Source organism: Erythrolamprus reginae, chromosome 2 (genome assembly GCF_031021105.1).
Source record: "Erythrolamprus reginae isolate rEryReg1 chromosome 2, rEryReg1.hap1, whole genome shotgun sequence".
NCBI lineage: Eukaryota > Metazoa > Chordata > Lepidosauria > Squamata > Dipsadidae > Erythrolamprus > Erythrolamprus reginae.
This window is the reverse complement of record NC_091951.1, coordinates 139,424,432-139,441,164: the sequence shown is the minus strand read 5'-3', so window position 1 is coordinate 139,441,164 and position 16,733 is coordinate 139,424,432. Positions and strand designations below refer to the sequence as shown.

Genomic DNA, 16,733 nt, shown 5'->3' with positions numbered 1-16,733 from the left:
TACAGTATTCTCATGTTCTGCATGAGGGTGCGGCTCAAACGATTTCCACAAGTAGCCAATGAAGATAGGCCCAACCTACACAAAGCACGTCGCTAGAAGCCCTTTACAGCAAGGGTCTCCAACCTCGGAAACTTTTAAGACTTATGGACTTCAACTCCCAGAATTCCTCAGCCATCAAAGCTTAGGGACTTCAATTCCCAGGATCCCTCAGCCATCAAAGCTTAGGGACTTCAACTCCCAGAAATTTATTTTCTTTATTTGTCAAACATGTATAGCCGTGTTTCCCAACTTTGGCAACTTGAAGATATTTGGACTTCAACTCCCAGAATTCCCCAGCCAGGATTCGCTGGCTGGGGAATTCTGGGAGTTGAAGTCCAGATATCTTCAAGTTGTCAAGGTTGGGAAACACTGATGTATAGGAGAGTACCCCCTTATCGGGCACACTCGCGTTGTGAGCGACAACAGGTTACATTCCGATGGGCAGCTCCCGATAGAAGGCGCGCTCCTCCTAGCCAAAGGCAAGAATTCAGCGTGCCTCTCATTGAAAGCCCATTGCCCGCCCGCAAGCTATAGAAAACAGCGTGCACAAATTAAGTATCCGACGTTTATTCGCCCGTTAACGTGCTGTAAGGGTTCAGTCAGACCCAATAATCTCGAGCAACAACACACTGTTCGCTTGGTGGGCTAAAACTGGCATCCCTCTTTACCCTACCGCTTACCCAATAGATCTGACGGACGTTTCCCTTATCGAGTGAGCCGCGGCGCTTTGGACCCTCACGGACCAATAGAACCGGAAAAGGGGCGGGACGGAGGATTCCCCGTCACCAATGAGAAGACTGAGGCTGGGGAAAGTGACCACGGCGGACGGTGTCGAGAGGCGGGGCTAAAGCCAGCTACGGTTGCCGTCTGGCGCAGGAGGTAACGGGTGAGGAGGAGCGGCGTTGGGACCGCCGCCGCCATCATGAGCTATTCAGGTGAGGGGAGTGGAAGAGGAGACGGGCTCTCGAGCGGAGGGCGGTTAACGGGAGGGGGAGGCTTTGGCTCTGCGGGAGGGGACCGAGAGGAGCGCCGGGCCCAGCCCATGGCAGCGTTCCGGGGGTGGGGTCACGAGCGTTGCCACCCCCGCCCACCCACCCGCCCTGTGTTCAGGCATTGCTGGCTCCTGCTCCTCGCCAACGTCCGTGGTCTTAAGCAGAAGCCTCGGCCCCAGCCTCCTTTCGTTCACCGTCCTTGTGAAACCTTGCGGGAGCTTTGGCCCTTCGGAAAGGAGGGGTCGTGAGGGGCCTCGCCTCATTCTGGTCACCGGAGCTCAACCTCCCCCTTCTCCCCCCGCCCCCATTTGTGGAAGGCGCGAGAAACGAAGAGCGGTTATCGACCCTCTGGGGCAGCGGCGTGAGGGAAAGGAAGCTGGGCATTTTCGACATATGATATACTGTATATACTATAACCTGTCGTCTGCACGCCTGGACCTCCCCGCCCCCCATTCTTGCCAGTAGTTATAACAGTCGTATCAGGGGTTTTCAATACAGTTATATAGAATGTGAAGGGTTTCTTGGGGGGAGGGGTTTAATGTCTACTGAAGATGGCATTTAATTTCATTGTGTGAGGTGTAAGGACAATCAAGTTAAAATTAAATTAATTAATTAATAGGAGTGAGGATGAGGGAAGATGCACAGAACCCACATCGGCAGTGGTTCCTTTTCAATGGATCTGTGTGTGTGTGTACATACCCACACATACACTAAGCTAGGGTTGTTGCTTTCTGACCCTTAGCCGGCAGTCCTATTAATTAATTAGTCCTATTAAATTAATTAATAGTGAGGATGGGGGAAGATGCACAGAACTTACATTGGCAGTGGTTCCTTTTAAATAGACCAGTATACATATATACATATTTTCCAAACTTGAAATATATATATATTGCAATATACAGTATACTGCTCAAAAAAATAAAAAGAACACTTAAATAACACAATATAACTCCAAGTAAATCAAACTACTGATTGACAATCAATTCCACATGCTTGTGCACATTCAACTTTGTACAGAATATTTCATTCATTCAGATCTAGGATGTGTTATTTGAGTGTTCCCTTTATTTTTTTGAGCAGTGTATATACATAGAATAGAATAGAATAGAATTTTATTGGCCAAGTGTGATTGGACACACAAGGAATTTGTCTTGGTGCATATGCTTTCAGCGTACATAAAATAAAATATACATTTGTCAAGAATCATGTGGTACGACACTTAATGATTGTCATAGGGGTCAAATAAGCAACGAAGAAGCAATATTAATAAAAATCTTAGGATATAAGCAACAATGAGAAAAACTAGTAGAATAGAAGTGCAGATTTAGTAGAAAGTCTGACAGTGTTGAGGGAATTATTTGTTTAGTAGAGTGATGGCGTTCGGAAAAAAACTGTTCTTGTGTCTAGTTGTCTTGGTGTGCAGTGCTCTGTAGTGACGTTTTGAGGGTAGGAGTTGAAACAGTTTGTGTCCAGGATGTGAGGGGTCAGTAAATATTTTCCCCGCCCTCTTTTTGACTCATGCAGTATACAGCAGGTCCTCAATGGAAGGCAGGTTGGCAGCAATTGCTTTTTCTGCAGTTCCGATTGTCCTCTGAAGTCTGTGTCGGTCCTGTTGGGTTGCAGCACCAAACCAGACAGTTATAGAGGTGCAGACTCAATGATTCCTCTATAGAACTGTATCAGCAGCTCCTTGGGCAGTTTGAGTTTCCTGAGCTGGCGCAGAAAGAACATTCTTTGTTGTGCTTTTTTGATGATGTTTTTGATGTTAGGTGACCATTTTAGGTCTTGAGATATGATAGAACCTAGAAATTTGAAGATCTTTACTGTTGATACTGTGTTGTCTAGTATTGTGAGAGGTGGAAGGGTAGAAGGGTTTCTCCTAAAGTCTACCACCATTTCTATGGTTTTGAGTGTGTTCAGTTCTAGATTGTTCTGGTCACACCACAAGGATAGTTGTCCAACTTCCCGTCTGTATGCGGATTCATCATTGTCTCGAATGAGTCCGATCACTGTTGTATCATCTGTAAACTTCAGTAGTTTAACAGATGGATCGTATGAGATGCAGTCATTAGTGTATAGAGAGAAGAGAAGTGGTGAGAGTACACAACCTTGGGGGGCACCTGTGCTAATTGTACATGTATCTGATGTGATTTTTCCTAGCTTCACCTGCTGCTTCCTGTCTGTTAGGAAGCTTGTGATCCACTTACAAGTGTGTTCAGGTACCGCTAGCTGATTTAGTTTGGTTAAGAGACTGTCCGGTACGATGGTATTGAATGCTGAACTGAAGTCCACAAAGAGGACCCTAGCTTAGGTCATTGGATATTCAAGATGTTGAAGGATGTAGTGTAGAGCCATATTAACAGCATCATCTGTTGATCTACCGTATTTGCTCGGTATGCAAATTGCAGGGGGTCTAACAGTGGATCCGTGATGGTTTTCAAGTGGAACATCACTAGCCTTTCAAAGGTTTTCATAACTACATATGCACATATATGCACATATACATATATACACACACATACATACATTGTTTAGTGACCATTCATAGTTACAGCAGCACTGAAAATTCATGACCGTTTTTCACAATTATCACATTTCCAGTATCCCCATGATCACGTGACCAAAACTCAGATGCTTGGCAGCTTGTTCATGTTGATGACCATCCCGTGTCCCAAGATCATTTGATCACATTTTGTTACTTTCTGACCAGTAAAGTCAATGAGAAAGCCACATTCACTTAAATACCAGGTTACTCACTTATCAACTGCAGTGATTCACTTAACAATTGAGGCGAGAAAGGTTGCAAAATTTGCTTAACAAATGTCTCAGAATTTTTGGACTCAATTGTGGTCGTAAATTGAGGACTACCTGTGTTAGAAACTATTAGCCTTTCCCCCCCAAAACTGGGTGAGAGGTTCAGAATCTTTATGGTTTTCTTAGATATTTTCTGCATCTTCATAAAAATGGTGCAACATTTTTTCTGTAATGCTACAGAGCACTGCACACCAAGACAACTAGACACAAGAACAGGTTTTTTTCCGAACGCCATCACTCTACTAAACAAATAATTCCCTCAACACTGTCAGAATTTCTACTAAATCTGCACTTCTATTCTACTAGTTTTTCTCATCATTTCTATCACCCATTTCTTCCCATGTTGACTGTATGACTGTAACTTGTTGCTTATATCCTAAGATTTTTATTAATATTGCTTCTTCATTGCTTATTTGACCCCTATGACAATCATTAAGTGTCGTACCACATGATTCTTGACAAATGTATATTTATTTTATGTATGCTGAGAGCATATGCACCAAGACAAATTCCTTGTGTGTCCAACCACACTTTCGTTCACAATAAAATTCTATTCTATTCTATTCTAATGCTTTGGCGAGGTCTGTGTTATGTTTAGCTAAATATGCCTCCTCAATTTCTTCCAAAGTGATCGTTGTCAGATTGTACATATAATCTTTTTTAGCACTTGTGCTCCAGAGTCTTAAAATGAGTGCAATTATCTTCAAATAAGCTTAAAATCAAATATGATAGCATAATAAATAGCTTGAATTTTTTCATCATTGTAAATTTTATTTGTGTAATCAGGATTTTATCCTTTTTAACTCTGGAGTTGTATAATATATAAGTATGATTTAATACAGATTATTGGTGGTTAATGGATAATGGGTTTATAGAAATAATACTGTTCTCAACTTTGATAGATTTGTTAGGAGTATTTAAAAATTGTATTTAGGTATTTTGTTAAATAACCAACAACTGGTAATATGTGGTCATGAATAAAGGTAGAAAGATATAAGATTTAAATATTCTCATGTGGGTAGACAATCATTTAGTGACCTGCTTTTGTATGTCTCAGTAATGATAGTACAGTAGTCCCTCGCTATATCGCGCTTCACCTACTGCGGCTTCACTTCATCGCAGGTTTCTGAGGAAGTCGATCGGCAGATTTAAACAGCCCGCCGAACTCGATCAGCAGGTTTTTCAACAAAAAAAATATATCTAAAATTGTAAATACTGTATTTAAATACTGTACTTAAAATAAATACTGTGTGGGAAGGGTTTATAAACACTTAAAACAATGAAAGCTTACCAAACAATTACAATATAAATACTTAAATAAGTACTATCAGTCAGTAAATTCCCCATTGCGGATTTCACCTATCAAGGCCAGGTCTGGAACGTAACACCAGCGATAGGTGAGGGACTACTGTACTCCCATTAAAAGAACTGTCTGAATTTTAGCCCATTCTTCAGTTAAAGCACTCTCCAGTTCTTTTAGAGACGATGGTGGTGGAAATTGACTTCTTACTTGAATCTCTAAAATTGACCATAAATGCTCAATAATGTTGAGGTCTGGTGATTGTGGTGGCCAGATGAGATGCTGAACTTCATTAGAATGTTCCTCGTGCCATTCTTTAACAATTCTTCCTCTATGGATTGGTGCATTATCATATTGAAAGATGGCATTCCCCTCTGGGAACAGTTCTTGAACCATAGGATGAATTTGGTCAGTCAAAATTCCTAAATAGTGATGGCTGTTAATTCTTCCATGAAGGGAAATCATTGGCCCGGCGGATTTCCAAGAAATAGCACCCCAGATCATCACTGAACCCCCGCCATGTTTGACGGTTGGGAGAAGACAGTCTGGATGAAATGATTCTTTTGGCTGTCTCCAAACATAAACACAGCCAGAAGTCAGAGAAATGGTAAACGATTCGTCAGAGAAAATCACATTTTGCCACTGCTCGAGGGACTATTTCTGGTAGTTTCTACACCACTCTAAACGTTTTGAAACATTTGTCTTTGAGAGCAGACGTTTTCTAATTGCAGCTCTTATATGGAATCCAGATTTGTGAAGCTCCCTTCAAACAGTTTTTGTGGAAACTGGGTTCTGTACGTGTCTATTGAGCTCTGCAGTGATTTTAGGAGCTGTGGTCTTGCGAGCCGCTCTAACAATTCGCTTTAGAGTCCGACGGTCTCTCTCTCAGACAACTTCGACTTTCGACCAGACCTGTGCTGAGGATGTTTTCCCTTCTCTTTCAAAAGCAGTCATTACTTTTGAGACATTACCTCTTGAAACGCCAAATATTCGGGCACTTTCTGTTAACACTAGCGCCTGCCATTTGAGCACCAACAACTTGGCCTCTTTGAAAGTCTGAGAGGTCTGCCATTTCTAGAAGGATATAACCAATTTCCTTAAACTTCTGTAAGAAAAAAAGGTAGTTTAAAGAAGCATATCAAATAACAGAATTTTTAAAAAACATTAAAATATGTCAAGTTTTGATTGATTTGAACATGTTCAAACATTGATGCCAAAAAGTCAAGTGTTTCCATTGTTTTGTCCACACCCTGTAATTTAAATTTCTGTGAAATCAAACTGTCCACTTAGGAAGCAACACTGATTGACAATCAATTTCACATTTTGTCAGCACATTCAACTTTGTACAGAACAAAGTGCTGGTATTCAGTGAGAATATTTCATTCATTCAGATCTAGGATGTGTTCTTTAAGTGTTCCCTTTATTTTTTTGACCAGTGTATATTAGAGCAGGGGTCGACAAAGTTGTTCAGAATCTAGGAGCCAGCCAAAAAATTTAGGAGCCAGAATTTTTTTTAAGCAAACTTGGTTTTTAATTTAACAAAAAAAACATTACAAACGTTATAAACAACATTTTACTTTTAAAGATAATAAATATTATATTTTGATATTTTAGATTTTAGGCAACATTCTAGTGTTTTTCACTTTGCGTTTTGTGGCCATGAACATGCCTTGTGATTTTAGAGCTGAAGTACCAGTGGTCCACAGCCTTGGCAGGATCAAACGCCTTCACAGATGGCCCATTCATGGTGATCATAAACAAGTCACTTAAACTTTCTTCTTGCATCCTTGATCTGAATTTATTTTTGACCATGTTCATCAAACTAAATCCTCTTTCACAACATGAGGTTGAGACAGGGAGCACCGCTACAATCGACAACAGGTTTCCCAGAACTGGAAATCTCTCGGTGTTGGAGAGTGCCAAATCCAGAAGCTCACACAGTTTCTTTCCTTTTCCAAGGACCTTAAACTCATACCACTCATTGAGGAGTGAGTGAATGCATTGGTCATCACTTTCAGGTGGAGATAGCTGTTTACGAAAATGATGAGCCAATGCAGTAATCTCAACCACACCGTAGTCCGGTGTGGTTGAGATTACTGGCCCGAAGGGAAGGAGCGGTTCGGGTTCCCCGCACGGCGGAAGGAGAGGCGCCAGAAGACTGACGGGTTTCCCGGCAGGCCAGTCCGGCCGGCCACCCATGCGAGCGCTTTTCGGCGACTGTTCCGGCCCGGGAGGTCCCACAGGACGCACGCCTTCGCCGGGGTTCAGTTGCATCAGGGGGGGAGGCTTGGGCAGCGAGAAGGGCAACGGCTGAGGGGAGGCCGCGGCAGCTGCCGAGTCTCCACCTGACATCGCTTTCACCCCCTCCCCCCCGGCGCAGGCCTGGCTCCGCCGAGCCGGCTCTGCTGTACTCCCGTCGGGATCCGAGGGGAGACCGTTAGTCAGAAACCGAAACAGAGAAGAAGGAAAGGGAGACCGGGCCGGGGACGCGGGTGAGGGGGGGAGGGGGGAGGAGGGGTTACTGGTCGGAAGTCACCGCGCACGCGGCCGGAGGAGGAATGAACAAAACCTCACGCCGGGAGGGGAGGGGCTTCCGCTTCTCTCCGAAGGCGGGTGAGCGGCCAAGATCGGAGCGTCTGTGTGCGGTGGGGGGGAGTGAAGGGGTTCGAGTAGGAGGCGGAATGGAGGCAAGGGGGGGAGGGAGAGACGCACGCAAGCGCAGGGGACGCTGGGAAAGCAGCTCGCTCCGAGGTTGATGGGCGGAGCTACGGAAGCCAAGATGTACCATTTCTGGGCGTAAACACAAGGCGGGAAAAATATACTGTATACATACAGTACAGCAGGCAACATTTTCTAGGCGCCAGACAACATTTTCTAGGCGCCACTGGCGACCAGGCGCCTGGGTTTGTCGATATTTGTATTAGAGTATTGCTTCAATATTTTCAGCAGTAGATCACACCATCATATTTCTACAATAAAATCTAGAAAAGGATGTGTACAGTGCTATTTCACAGTACACTACTGCAGAACATGAGAAATAATCACAAATTTAAGATTTTAACGAAGAAAAACTCATAAATGAGATTAAAACTCTAGAGGAGTGATGGCAAACCTATGGCGCTGGTGCCACAGATGGCCCATGGAACCACAGGTGGCATGCAGAACCATGTCTGCTGTTGTTGCCTTAGCTCAGCTCCAACATGTTGTGAGCCGCCCCGAGTTTTCGGAGAGGGGCGGCATACAAATCCAAATAATAAATAAATAATAAATAAATAAATAAACATGTATGTGTGTGCCAGATCACACAGAGGCTCTGGAAGGGCATTTTTGGCTTCAAGAGAGATTCTAGGGGGATGGGGGAGGGTGTTTTTACCCTCCCCCGGCTCCAGGAAAGCCTTTGGAGCCTCGGGAGGGTGAAACACTTGCCTACTGGCTCCACCAGAAGTTGGGAAACAGGCCATTTCCAGGCTCCAGATGGCCTCTGGGGGGCAGGGGAAGCTGTTTTCGCCCTCCCCAGGCATTGAATTATGGGTGTCGGCACTCGCGCATCCTCGATAGCTCACCCACGCTCTTTCAGCACCTGAGGAAAAAAAGGTTCGCCATCGTTGCTTTAAAGCAAGAGTTGCAAACTACTGCTTACTGAATGAAATATGGCATATAGTGTGGAATACTATCAATTTACATATAAACAAATCTGAATCATTTTGAGAAATACTCATTTAGAAATTTCTTTCTAGGTTATGGAAATTGGAATTCTGGAACAAATAGAGGTAAGTACAGTTTTAATGGAATGCTAGCATTTGTTTTATAGATAAGTCAATCACACTAATTTAACCAGAAAAAAATTTCAAAGTATCACATTTTTGTTAATTTAATATATGATCTTTGTAATGTTGTCTTTTCATATTTGAGGGCACGTGAAGCATTCCCTTATGTCAGCTCTAGTGCACATGCGTGTGTTAGCTAGGTGATTTTCAGACTTCTTTTCAGCCATTTTCGCTCTTCCCATGCTTCAAGAAAGCCTCCTGAAGCCTGGGGATGGTGAAAAATAGTCCAACAGGTCTACCAGAAATCTGAAGTCTTCAATAAAGCCTGTGTGCATATTCGCAGAGAGGTCAGTGCAGGAGGATTGTGCACATATGTGGGATCAGTGCAGGGGTTGTGCGCATGCATGGGGGAGGAAGTCATTGCATTATGGGTGTGGGCATGTGTGATATCGCACACGTGTGCACCCTTTTGGCATCCAACCCAAAAAAGGTTCACCATCACTGTCCTCTGAGCTATACCAGCTGCCCCCAACCTTTTGGGGACCAGGGACCGGTTCCATTGAGATAGGTTTTTCTGAGGACCCAAGGGGTGTGGTTTCATGTGCTGCCTGAATTACTTGGATGGAGCTTCACTTGTTTGTGAGGCCCAGTTTCCGGTATGTCGTGGACTCGGGACCCCTGAGCTATAGTAGCAGATTTTATAATATTTATAGTTCCATCTATAGTTACTTAAATGTATCCTAAAAGGTATTTATATGAAAAAGTATTTGCAACAATTCACCTAAACTGGCTTCCTTGCCTACCATTTCTCTAAATATATAAGGTAGAACGAAGTATTTTCATGCATCCATGGAAATTCACATTTTTACATCAGCCATACCTTGCAATTAACCTCAGGAAACACAGTAGGGCTTCATTTCAAATAGATAAATTGAATATTTGTATGCTAAAGATTGCAGCAGGTAGAGTGCTGTACTGCAGGCCACTGAAGCTGACTTGTAGATCTGAAGGTCAGCGATTCAAATCTCATCACTGGCTCAAGGTTGACTCAGCCTTCCATCATTCCGAGGTGGGTAAAATGAGGACCCAGATTGTGGGGGCAATATGTTGGCTCTGTTAAAAAGTGCTATTGCTAACATGTTGTAAGCCACCCTGAGTCTAAGGAGAAGGGCGGCATAAAAATCGAATGAATGAATGATTGAATGAATTATTGAATGAATGAATGAATAAATAAATAAATAAATATCATCCTCTATATCAGTGGTTCTCAACCTGTGGTCCACAGACCCCTGAGAATCCATGATGTCATTACAGGGTCCATGAAGGCTTGAAGAAATGTTAAAATTTAAATCTTAAATTGTCTTGGGGTCCATAGCCCTGGTCAATGTTCCTTCTCATTTTTTTTCGGGGTGGGCGGAAAAGTATAGTGTCTGAGCGGCAGTCCCCTTGGGACTGGGCGGCATAAAAGTACAAATAAACAAACAAACAAACAAATAAATAAATATAATAAATGCCTTCTTTTTTATTAAAAGAAATTAATAATAAAACAAAACCAAACTCTATTACTATTAAAACTAAAACAACCAGCAAATCCAAAAACATATTAATAAAAACAGGTGAGGGCTGGGTTTTTTTTTCTCTGTTATTATTTAAGTGCTTTTACCATATGCTTTAAATCAAGAGTCACTTCTCTCTCTGTTTCTCTCTCTTTCCTGTCATTCTCTGCCTCAATCATTTTCTCATTTCTCTTTCCCCCCTTTTTTTCTATCATTTCTCTCTCCCTCTCTCTTCCTTCCACTCTTCTCTCTCTTGCTTTATTCCTCTCTCTCACTCTCTCTCACTCTCTTCCTTCTTCTCTCCTCTCTCACTCTTTCTTGCTCTCTCTCTCTCACTCTCTCTTCCTTCCTATCTTCTCTCTTTCTCTCTCTCCCTTCCTTTCTTTCCTTCTCTCTTCCTTCCACTTTTTTCTCTTTGTCTCTCTCTTTTCCTTCCTTCCCCTCTTCCCCTCCCTCTCCCTCTCTTTCTCCCTCTCTCCCTTCCTTCCTCTCCTCTTTCCCTCCCTCTCTTTCCCTTCTTTCTCTCCACGTCTCTGGCAAGCAGCTGGCTTTGCTGACCGGCACAAACATGGCTCAAGCCAGCTGCCCGGGAAAGCCAGGAAAGTCCTCCTGCCTCCCCCCAGCCGAAAACACAACGGAGGTCTGCCGCCACCAGCTTGAGCCTCCCGTTGCTCCACCCCTCTTTGGCTGTCATCCTGGACCTCCGTTGTGTTTTCGGGGGGGGGGGGGGCGGGAGCGGCAGGAAAGCCCTGTGCCGGCCAGGGCTTTTCAAATGTGCTGCTTTCTTGCAACTCTTTCCTGGGCAGGGGGGAGGGAGGAGGCCACTTCCCACCCCCCTAGGAAAGAGGTGCAGGAAAGCAGCGTGTTTAAAAGGCGCGCTGGCTTTCCTGGCCGGCACAGGGCTTTCCTGCCGCTCCCCCCCGAAAACACAACGGAGGATGACAGGCAGGGCGAAGCGGGGTGGAGCTACGGGAGGCTCAAGCAGGCAGCCTCCGCGTTTTTCTTTCAGCGGAAGAGGAGGAGAGGGGGCGGATCGGGCAGGTGGGGGGCAGCGCCTTCTACTGCCGACGCCTCCCCGCCCCCGCCCCCCTGGAAAAGGGTGCGCGGGGGGGTATTTTGGGGGGGGCGCATACTCATGCGCGCAGCTTACAGGGAACAATGGCCCTGGTCCGTGGGCCACAAAAAGTATTTAAAGATAGCCTGTAATGAACAAAAAAGTTGAGAACCACTGCTCTATATCTTTAAGAAACAATATCTTGAGCAAGTGGAGACTTTCATAATATGGAAGTTATATTGATGATTTAGGTGTCCAGTTTGTTGGAGGGTTATAAATACCATTTTAAATGAAATTCAGAACAAATGCAGAATATTCTTCATTCAAGTCACTGAAGTATTTGAAACCCTAACCAGAATAACTTTATTTGAATGGTTTTCAGAGACTGAACTGATTGCTTTTGTAGACTCTTCAGCTACATGATGTATCCATATTCATAAATGTATATAAATATGTCAGTATATATTTTGTCTTTACTCGTGAAGTAGTTTTCTTTAATTGACATCCTGGAAGTTAGTTAGTTAGTTAGTTTGTTTGTTTATTTATTTATTAGATTTGTATGCCGCCCCTCTCCGTAGACTCGGGGCAGCTAACAACAATAATAAGACAATATAAACAAATCTAATATTTAAGTTTAAGTTAAATTAAGAAACCCTAATTTGAGAAACCAATCATACATACAGACATACCAAGCATAAATTTTATAAGCCTAGGGGCAAGGGAATATCTCAATTCCCCCATGCCTGATGACAGAGGTGGGTTTTAAAGAGCTTACGAAAGGCAAGGAGGGTGGGGGCAACTCTGATCTCTGGGGGGAGTTGGTTCCAGAGGGTCGGGGCCGCCACAGAGAAGACTCTTCCCCTGGGTCCCACCCCATAATTGTTTCAATACATATGTTTCTTGTTACATATATTGATCCTTATTTTTAATTTATGTTTAATTTAATGTTTAACTTTATTGATTATATTGTACCCCTTCCCTGAGAGAGATAGGCTATTAAGAAATATGAAATATAAATAAATAGTGTTCTTTGCTCACAAAATCGTATTAAGTTGAAATAGGTGTTCTTCATCTTTTCTTCCATATATATTCAGTATTCTTTTCCCCACCTGAGAAGAATATCCCTGTATATTTGCCCAGTTATGCAATTTTGTTAATTCATATTTTTTTAAATGTACAAGACCTGAGTACGTTTTACAGAATATCTCCTTATTCAGTGAAGAAAAGGATTATCAATCTTCTAAACTATAGTTGTCTTACAATTTTCATCAGGTAGTATTGTTACCTAAAGCAATAAATATTTTGTTGTGGGCAGCTTCCTAATAAACTGAATAGACTGGAAATAATGTTATTTCTGTTTTTGTATCATATGGCTTTGTCCTAAAAGTGATCTAAAGGTATAGATAAGGACTTAGCAACACCTAGTTTTAGGTATGATGGGAATGAACGTTTCTTAGAACATATATCAAATGCTGCTGTCATAGAAATGAGATTTAATTTTATATGCTGAATTGGAAGTAGATACAGAAATTTATTTTTCTAAGTGTAGCCACTGTAACATGAAAAAGATGTTCTTGGTGCTGCCAATCTTGTATACGACAATAGCATTCTAAACATCTGAAACAAAAACTCAATAACTGTTTTTCATTTCAGGTTACGAAGATTATAATTATGGATATGGATACGGTCAGGATAACTCTGGCAATTATGGGTATGGTATGGGCACTTCAAACTCTTGGGAAATGCCTAATTCAAATACAGACATGAACTTTAACGCATCCACTGGCACCAGCGCTGATGATGTAATTTCAAATTTTAACCAGCGCTTAGATATGGTATCTCATCTAGACACTGAAACCATGCAAGGAGGACATTATGGCTCAGGTGGAGACAGGTGAGTGTAGACCCAAAGGTTCAGTGATAGTTTAGAACAGGTTAGTTTCTGCTTCTGGAAGGCATGCTGATCTAACCTTGTATTACTGCCTAAACATTGCTCTGTGCTACTACAGAAAACCTATGTGGAATATACACTTAGCTAAGTTTGTATTTTTAATTGAACTTTGCAAGTAAGGTGCTTAAATATGTCTTTGAATGATGAAAATATAGTAGCTGAATTGTAATAAAATGTTCCGAAATGAATGCAGGTTTGAGTAGTTTGATCTGTTTCTGAAATAGTGATCCATCCAAAGACTGCACTTTTACATCCCATTGAAATAGCACGTCCATTAGGCAGAGCTTCTCAGTTTAATTAAAAATACATAAAAAGAGAATATCTCCTTAATCCACAGTTTGTGTCATTATTAATATAAATGTATATATATTTAATTTAAAGAAAATGCATAGATTTGAAGTATATATATTTTTGCTTTTGACATTCCTCTACATCATAGTCTTTAAATAGATTATAGTATATTGTAATAATTACATTTCATATCTAAATACAAAGTAATTTATTTTAAATATTTGATAATTTACAATAGAATTAGTAGTTGGGCAGTACTTCTGTATTTTAAATGTATATCTAGAGCTGTGATAATGAAGCTTAAGGCTCAGCTTGTCAAAAGTTGGGAAAATGCTTAAGTTGACTTTGCTGACATATCACTGCATCCCTGGAACAAGACCTGGAACAAGATCAATTTTGTAAACATTCTTTTATTTTTTTAAAAAATCCTTTCCATTTTTGTGTATGATCCTCAGAATGCCATATGCCTCTCGAAAGTGATATTCTCTTTCTGTGGATAGGTCACTGTGGGCTATCTGAGGCAACTCCAAATTGCACAGGTTTTTCATTCTTGAAATGGCTTCAGAGAATGCACTTCCATGGCCTCTACAGCCTCTGAAAACACGGCCCATTTTCATGTGATTTTTAGAGACTCCAGACACCATGCAAGAGCATAAACCTCTTGCATCACCTCCACAGGGTTCCATTCTCACACAACCTCCCAAAATCACATAAGAGCAAGAACTGTTTTTGAGAATAGTTGTCATCACACAAAATGTTGTGGCTTCAACATGTCATAGGTTTGCCATCACTGATATAGAGGTTGGTCTAAATAGTATGTACCTACTATTTATTTCTAGAGCTACAAATGTTTAAATATCATTAAATCAAATGATTACTATATTCCAACTTTTTCTTAATTATATATTCCTTTGTTGAATAATAGCTGAGTACTTGAAATATAGTGACTGAATTAGATATATTTTGTATTGTCTTCTCATTGTCGTGACATACATTGACATATACTGTATAGCAGCAGTCCCCAAACTATGGCTCGTGGGACGCATGCGGCCTGCTGAGGCCATTTATCAGGCCAGCGGCAGCGCACGAGATTTTACACCTAGATATAATAACCTCCCGAATCTCCCATCCATTCACTGCAGTCTGCTGCTGTGCGTCTGGCATCGGTGAGGAGTAGTAGTTGGAGAGCAATGTTCTCTCTAAGGGGCGCGTGCGTGTGCGCAAAAACAACCCCCGTGCGGCCTATTCTAAAGCCGCGCAATGGAATTGGGGGCGGGGAGTGACGAAAGTGTGGAGGCCGGCAAAGGTTTTTCTTATTTTGAATGGTGTGCGTGTGCGCGCGCTCCCCATCCTCCTGCCAGTTCACCAGTGGGGGGTTGGGGAGGCCAAAATCGAGACGCTTGGCACCCGGCCATCCGCAGCAGGCGGGGCGGGGACGGCTGCACCTTCCTTTCCTTCTCCCACCACCTATGTCTACCACCGGCAGCCGTCGTTGCGGGTTCCGTGGGCGGGAGCTGCTACTTCACTCTGGGCAGCCCAGTCAGGCAGCCATAGAAAGTGCAGAGATGATTGAACTTTCTACGGCCGCCTAGCTGGGCTGCCCGGAGGGAAGTAGCAGCTCCCACCCGAGGAACCCATGGTGACGGCCACGGGCGGTAGACATAGGAGGTGGGAGAAGGAAAGGGAGCCAAGGCTGCCCCTGCCCGCTGCGGATGTGCTGGTGCCGAGCCTCCCTCAGGTGGGCTGGTAGAGGAATGGGAAGCGTACGCGCATGTGTGTGCTACATTCAAAATAAGAAAAACCTTCGCCGGCCTCCACAGAGAAAAAAAGAAGAGAGAGAAAGAGAAAACAAGAGAGAGAGAGAGAGAGCAACAGACAGCGAAATCGCAAGAAAGAGAGAGGGAGAGAGAAAGTGAGAAAAAGAGAGAGAGCAAGAGGGGGAGAGAGAAAGAGATAGCAAGAGAGAGAACAAGAGAGGGACAGAGAAAGAAAGAGATAGCAAGAGAGAGAGAACAAGAGAGAAAGAAAGAGATAGCAAGAGAGAGAGAACAAGAGAGAAAGCAAGAGAAAGCAAGAGAGAGAGAACAAGAGAGAAAGAAAGAGAGAGAGAAACAGAAAGAAAGCAAGAGAGAGAGAGAAAGAGAGAGGGACAGAAATAAAGCAAGAGGGAGAGATAGAGAGGGAGAGAGAAAGGAAGAGGGAGAGATAGAAAGAGAGTAGGTGAGAGAAAGCAACAGAGAGAGAGAGAGAGAGAAAGCAAGAGAGAAAGAGGACAGAGAAAGAGAAAGAAAGAAAGGGAGAGATAGAGAGAAAGAAAGATGGAGAGATAGAAAGAGAGAGAGAGGAAGGAAGAGAGAGAGAGAAAACTCAGCAAGGAGTTGGGGACTTGCTGCACTTCGCCTCCTCCTCCTCCCCCAGGGCGGCGTTAAGAAAACCACAGGATTTTTTTTAATAGTCCGGCCCTCCAACAGTCTGAGGGACAGTGAACTGGCCCCCTGTGTAAAAAGTTTGGGGACCCCTGCTGTATAGCATTAGCTTTCCAAACTAGCTTTTGGTTTTGTGCAGCCATTTAATACAATTTTTATTTTTAAAATGCTACTGAATAGCTGATTGTATTGTTCCACCTAACAGTTTTTCATTGCTAGAAAAGTATTTTCGGGAAATTAACAAATCATTTAGAATTTAATTGGCATGAAACATATTTTTGTGATACATTATTACTTTTTCTATTCATTTAAATAATGTCTCTTGCCTTGAGAAGAAGAATTGTTGTAGATAACTATGCCACACTCTAATAGATGTTTCTGTTTTTATGACTCATTCCTTACAGGCTGGAATGGTTTCTACACATAAAGCTTTAAAAGGTTTATAAGAATTCTTAAGCATTACATCAACAAAATAACTTTTCCAAGTTGAAAATGGCTAAAGTGGAAATTTTGTGCACACTTAAATCAATGAAATTTTCTCCT

The 16,733-nt window shown here is 42.6% G+C and overlaps 1 protein-coding gene across 3 annotated transcripts in view; it reads left to right on the top strand.

Annotated features, from left to right (window-relative positions):
- Positions 1-823: 823 nt before the first annotated feature.
- AKAP8L (A-kinase anchoring protein 8 like) overlaps positions 824-16,733 on the top strand; it is a 33,110-nt gene continuing 17,200 nt past the window's right edge. The window contains exons 1-3 of one of the 3 annotated variants that reach the window (XM_070739654.1): positions 824-974; positions 8,883-8,915; positions 13,176-13,233. In XM_070739654.1, coding sequence (XP_070595755.1) covers positions 962-974; positions 8,883-8,915; positions 13,176-13,233 — 104 coding nt within the window. In that variant the 5' untranslated portion in view covers positions 824-961. Of the gene's footprint in view, positions 975-8,882; positions 8,916-13,175; positions 13,417-16,733 lie in introns of all 3 variants that reach the window. The other 2 variants (XM_070739652.1, XM_070739653.1) reach the window with 2 other exon arrangements.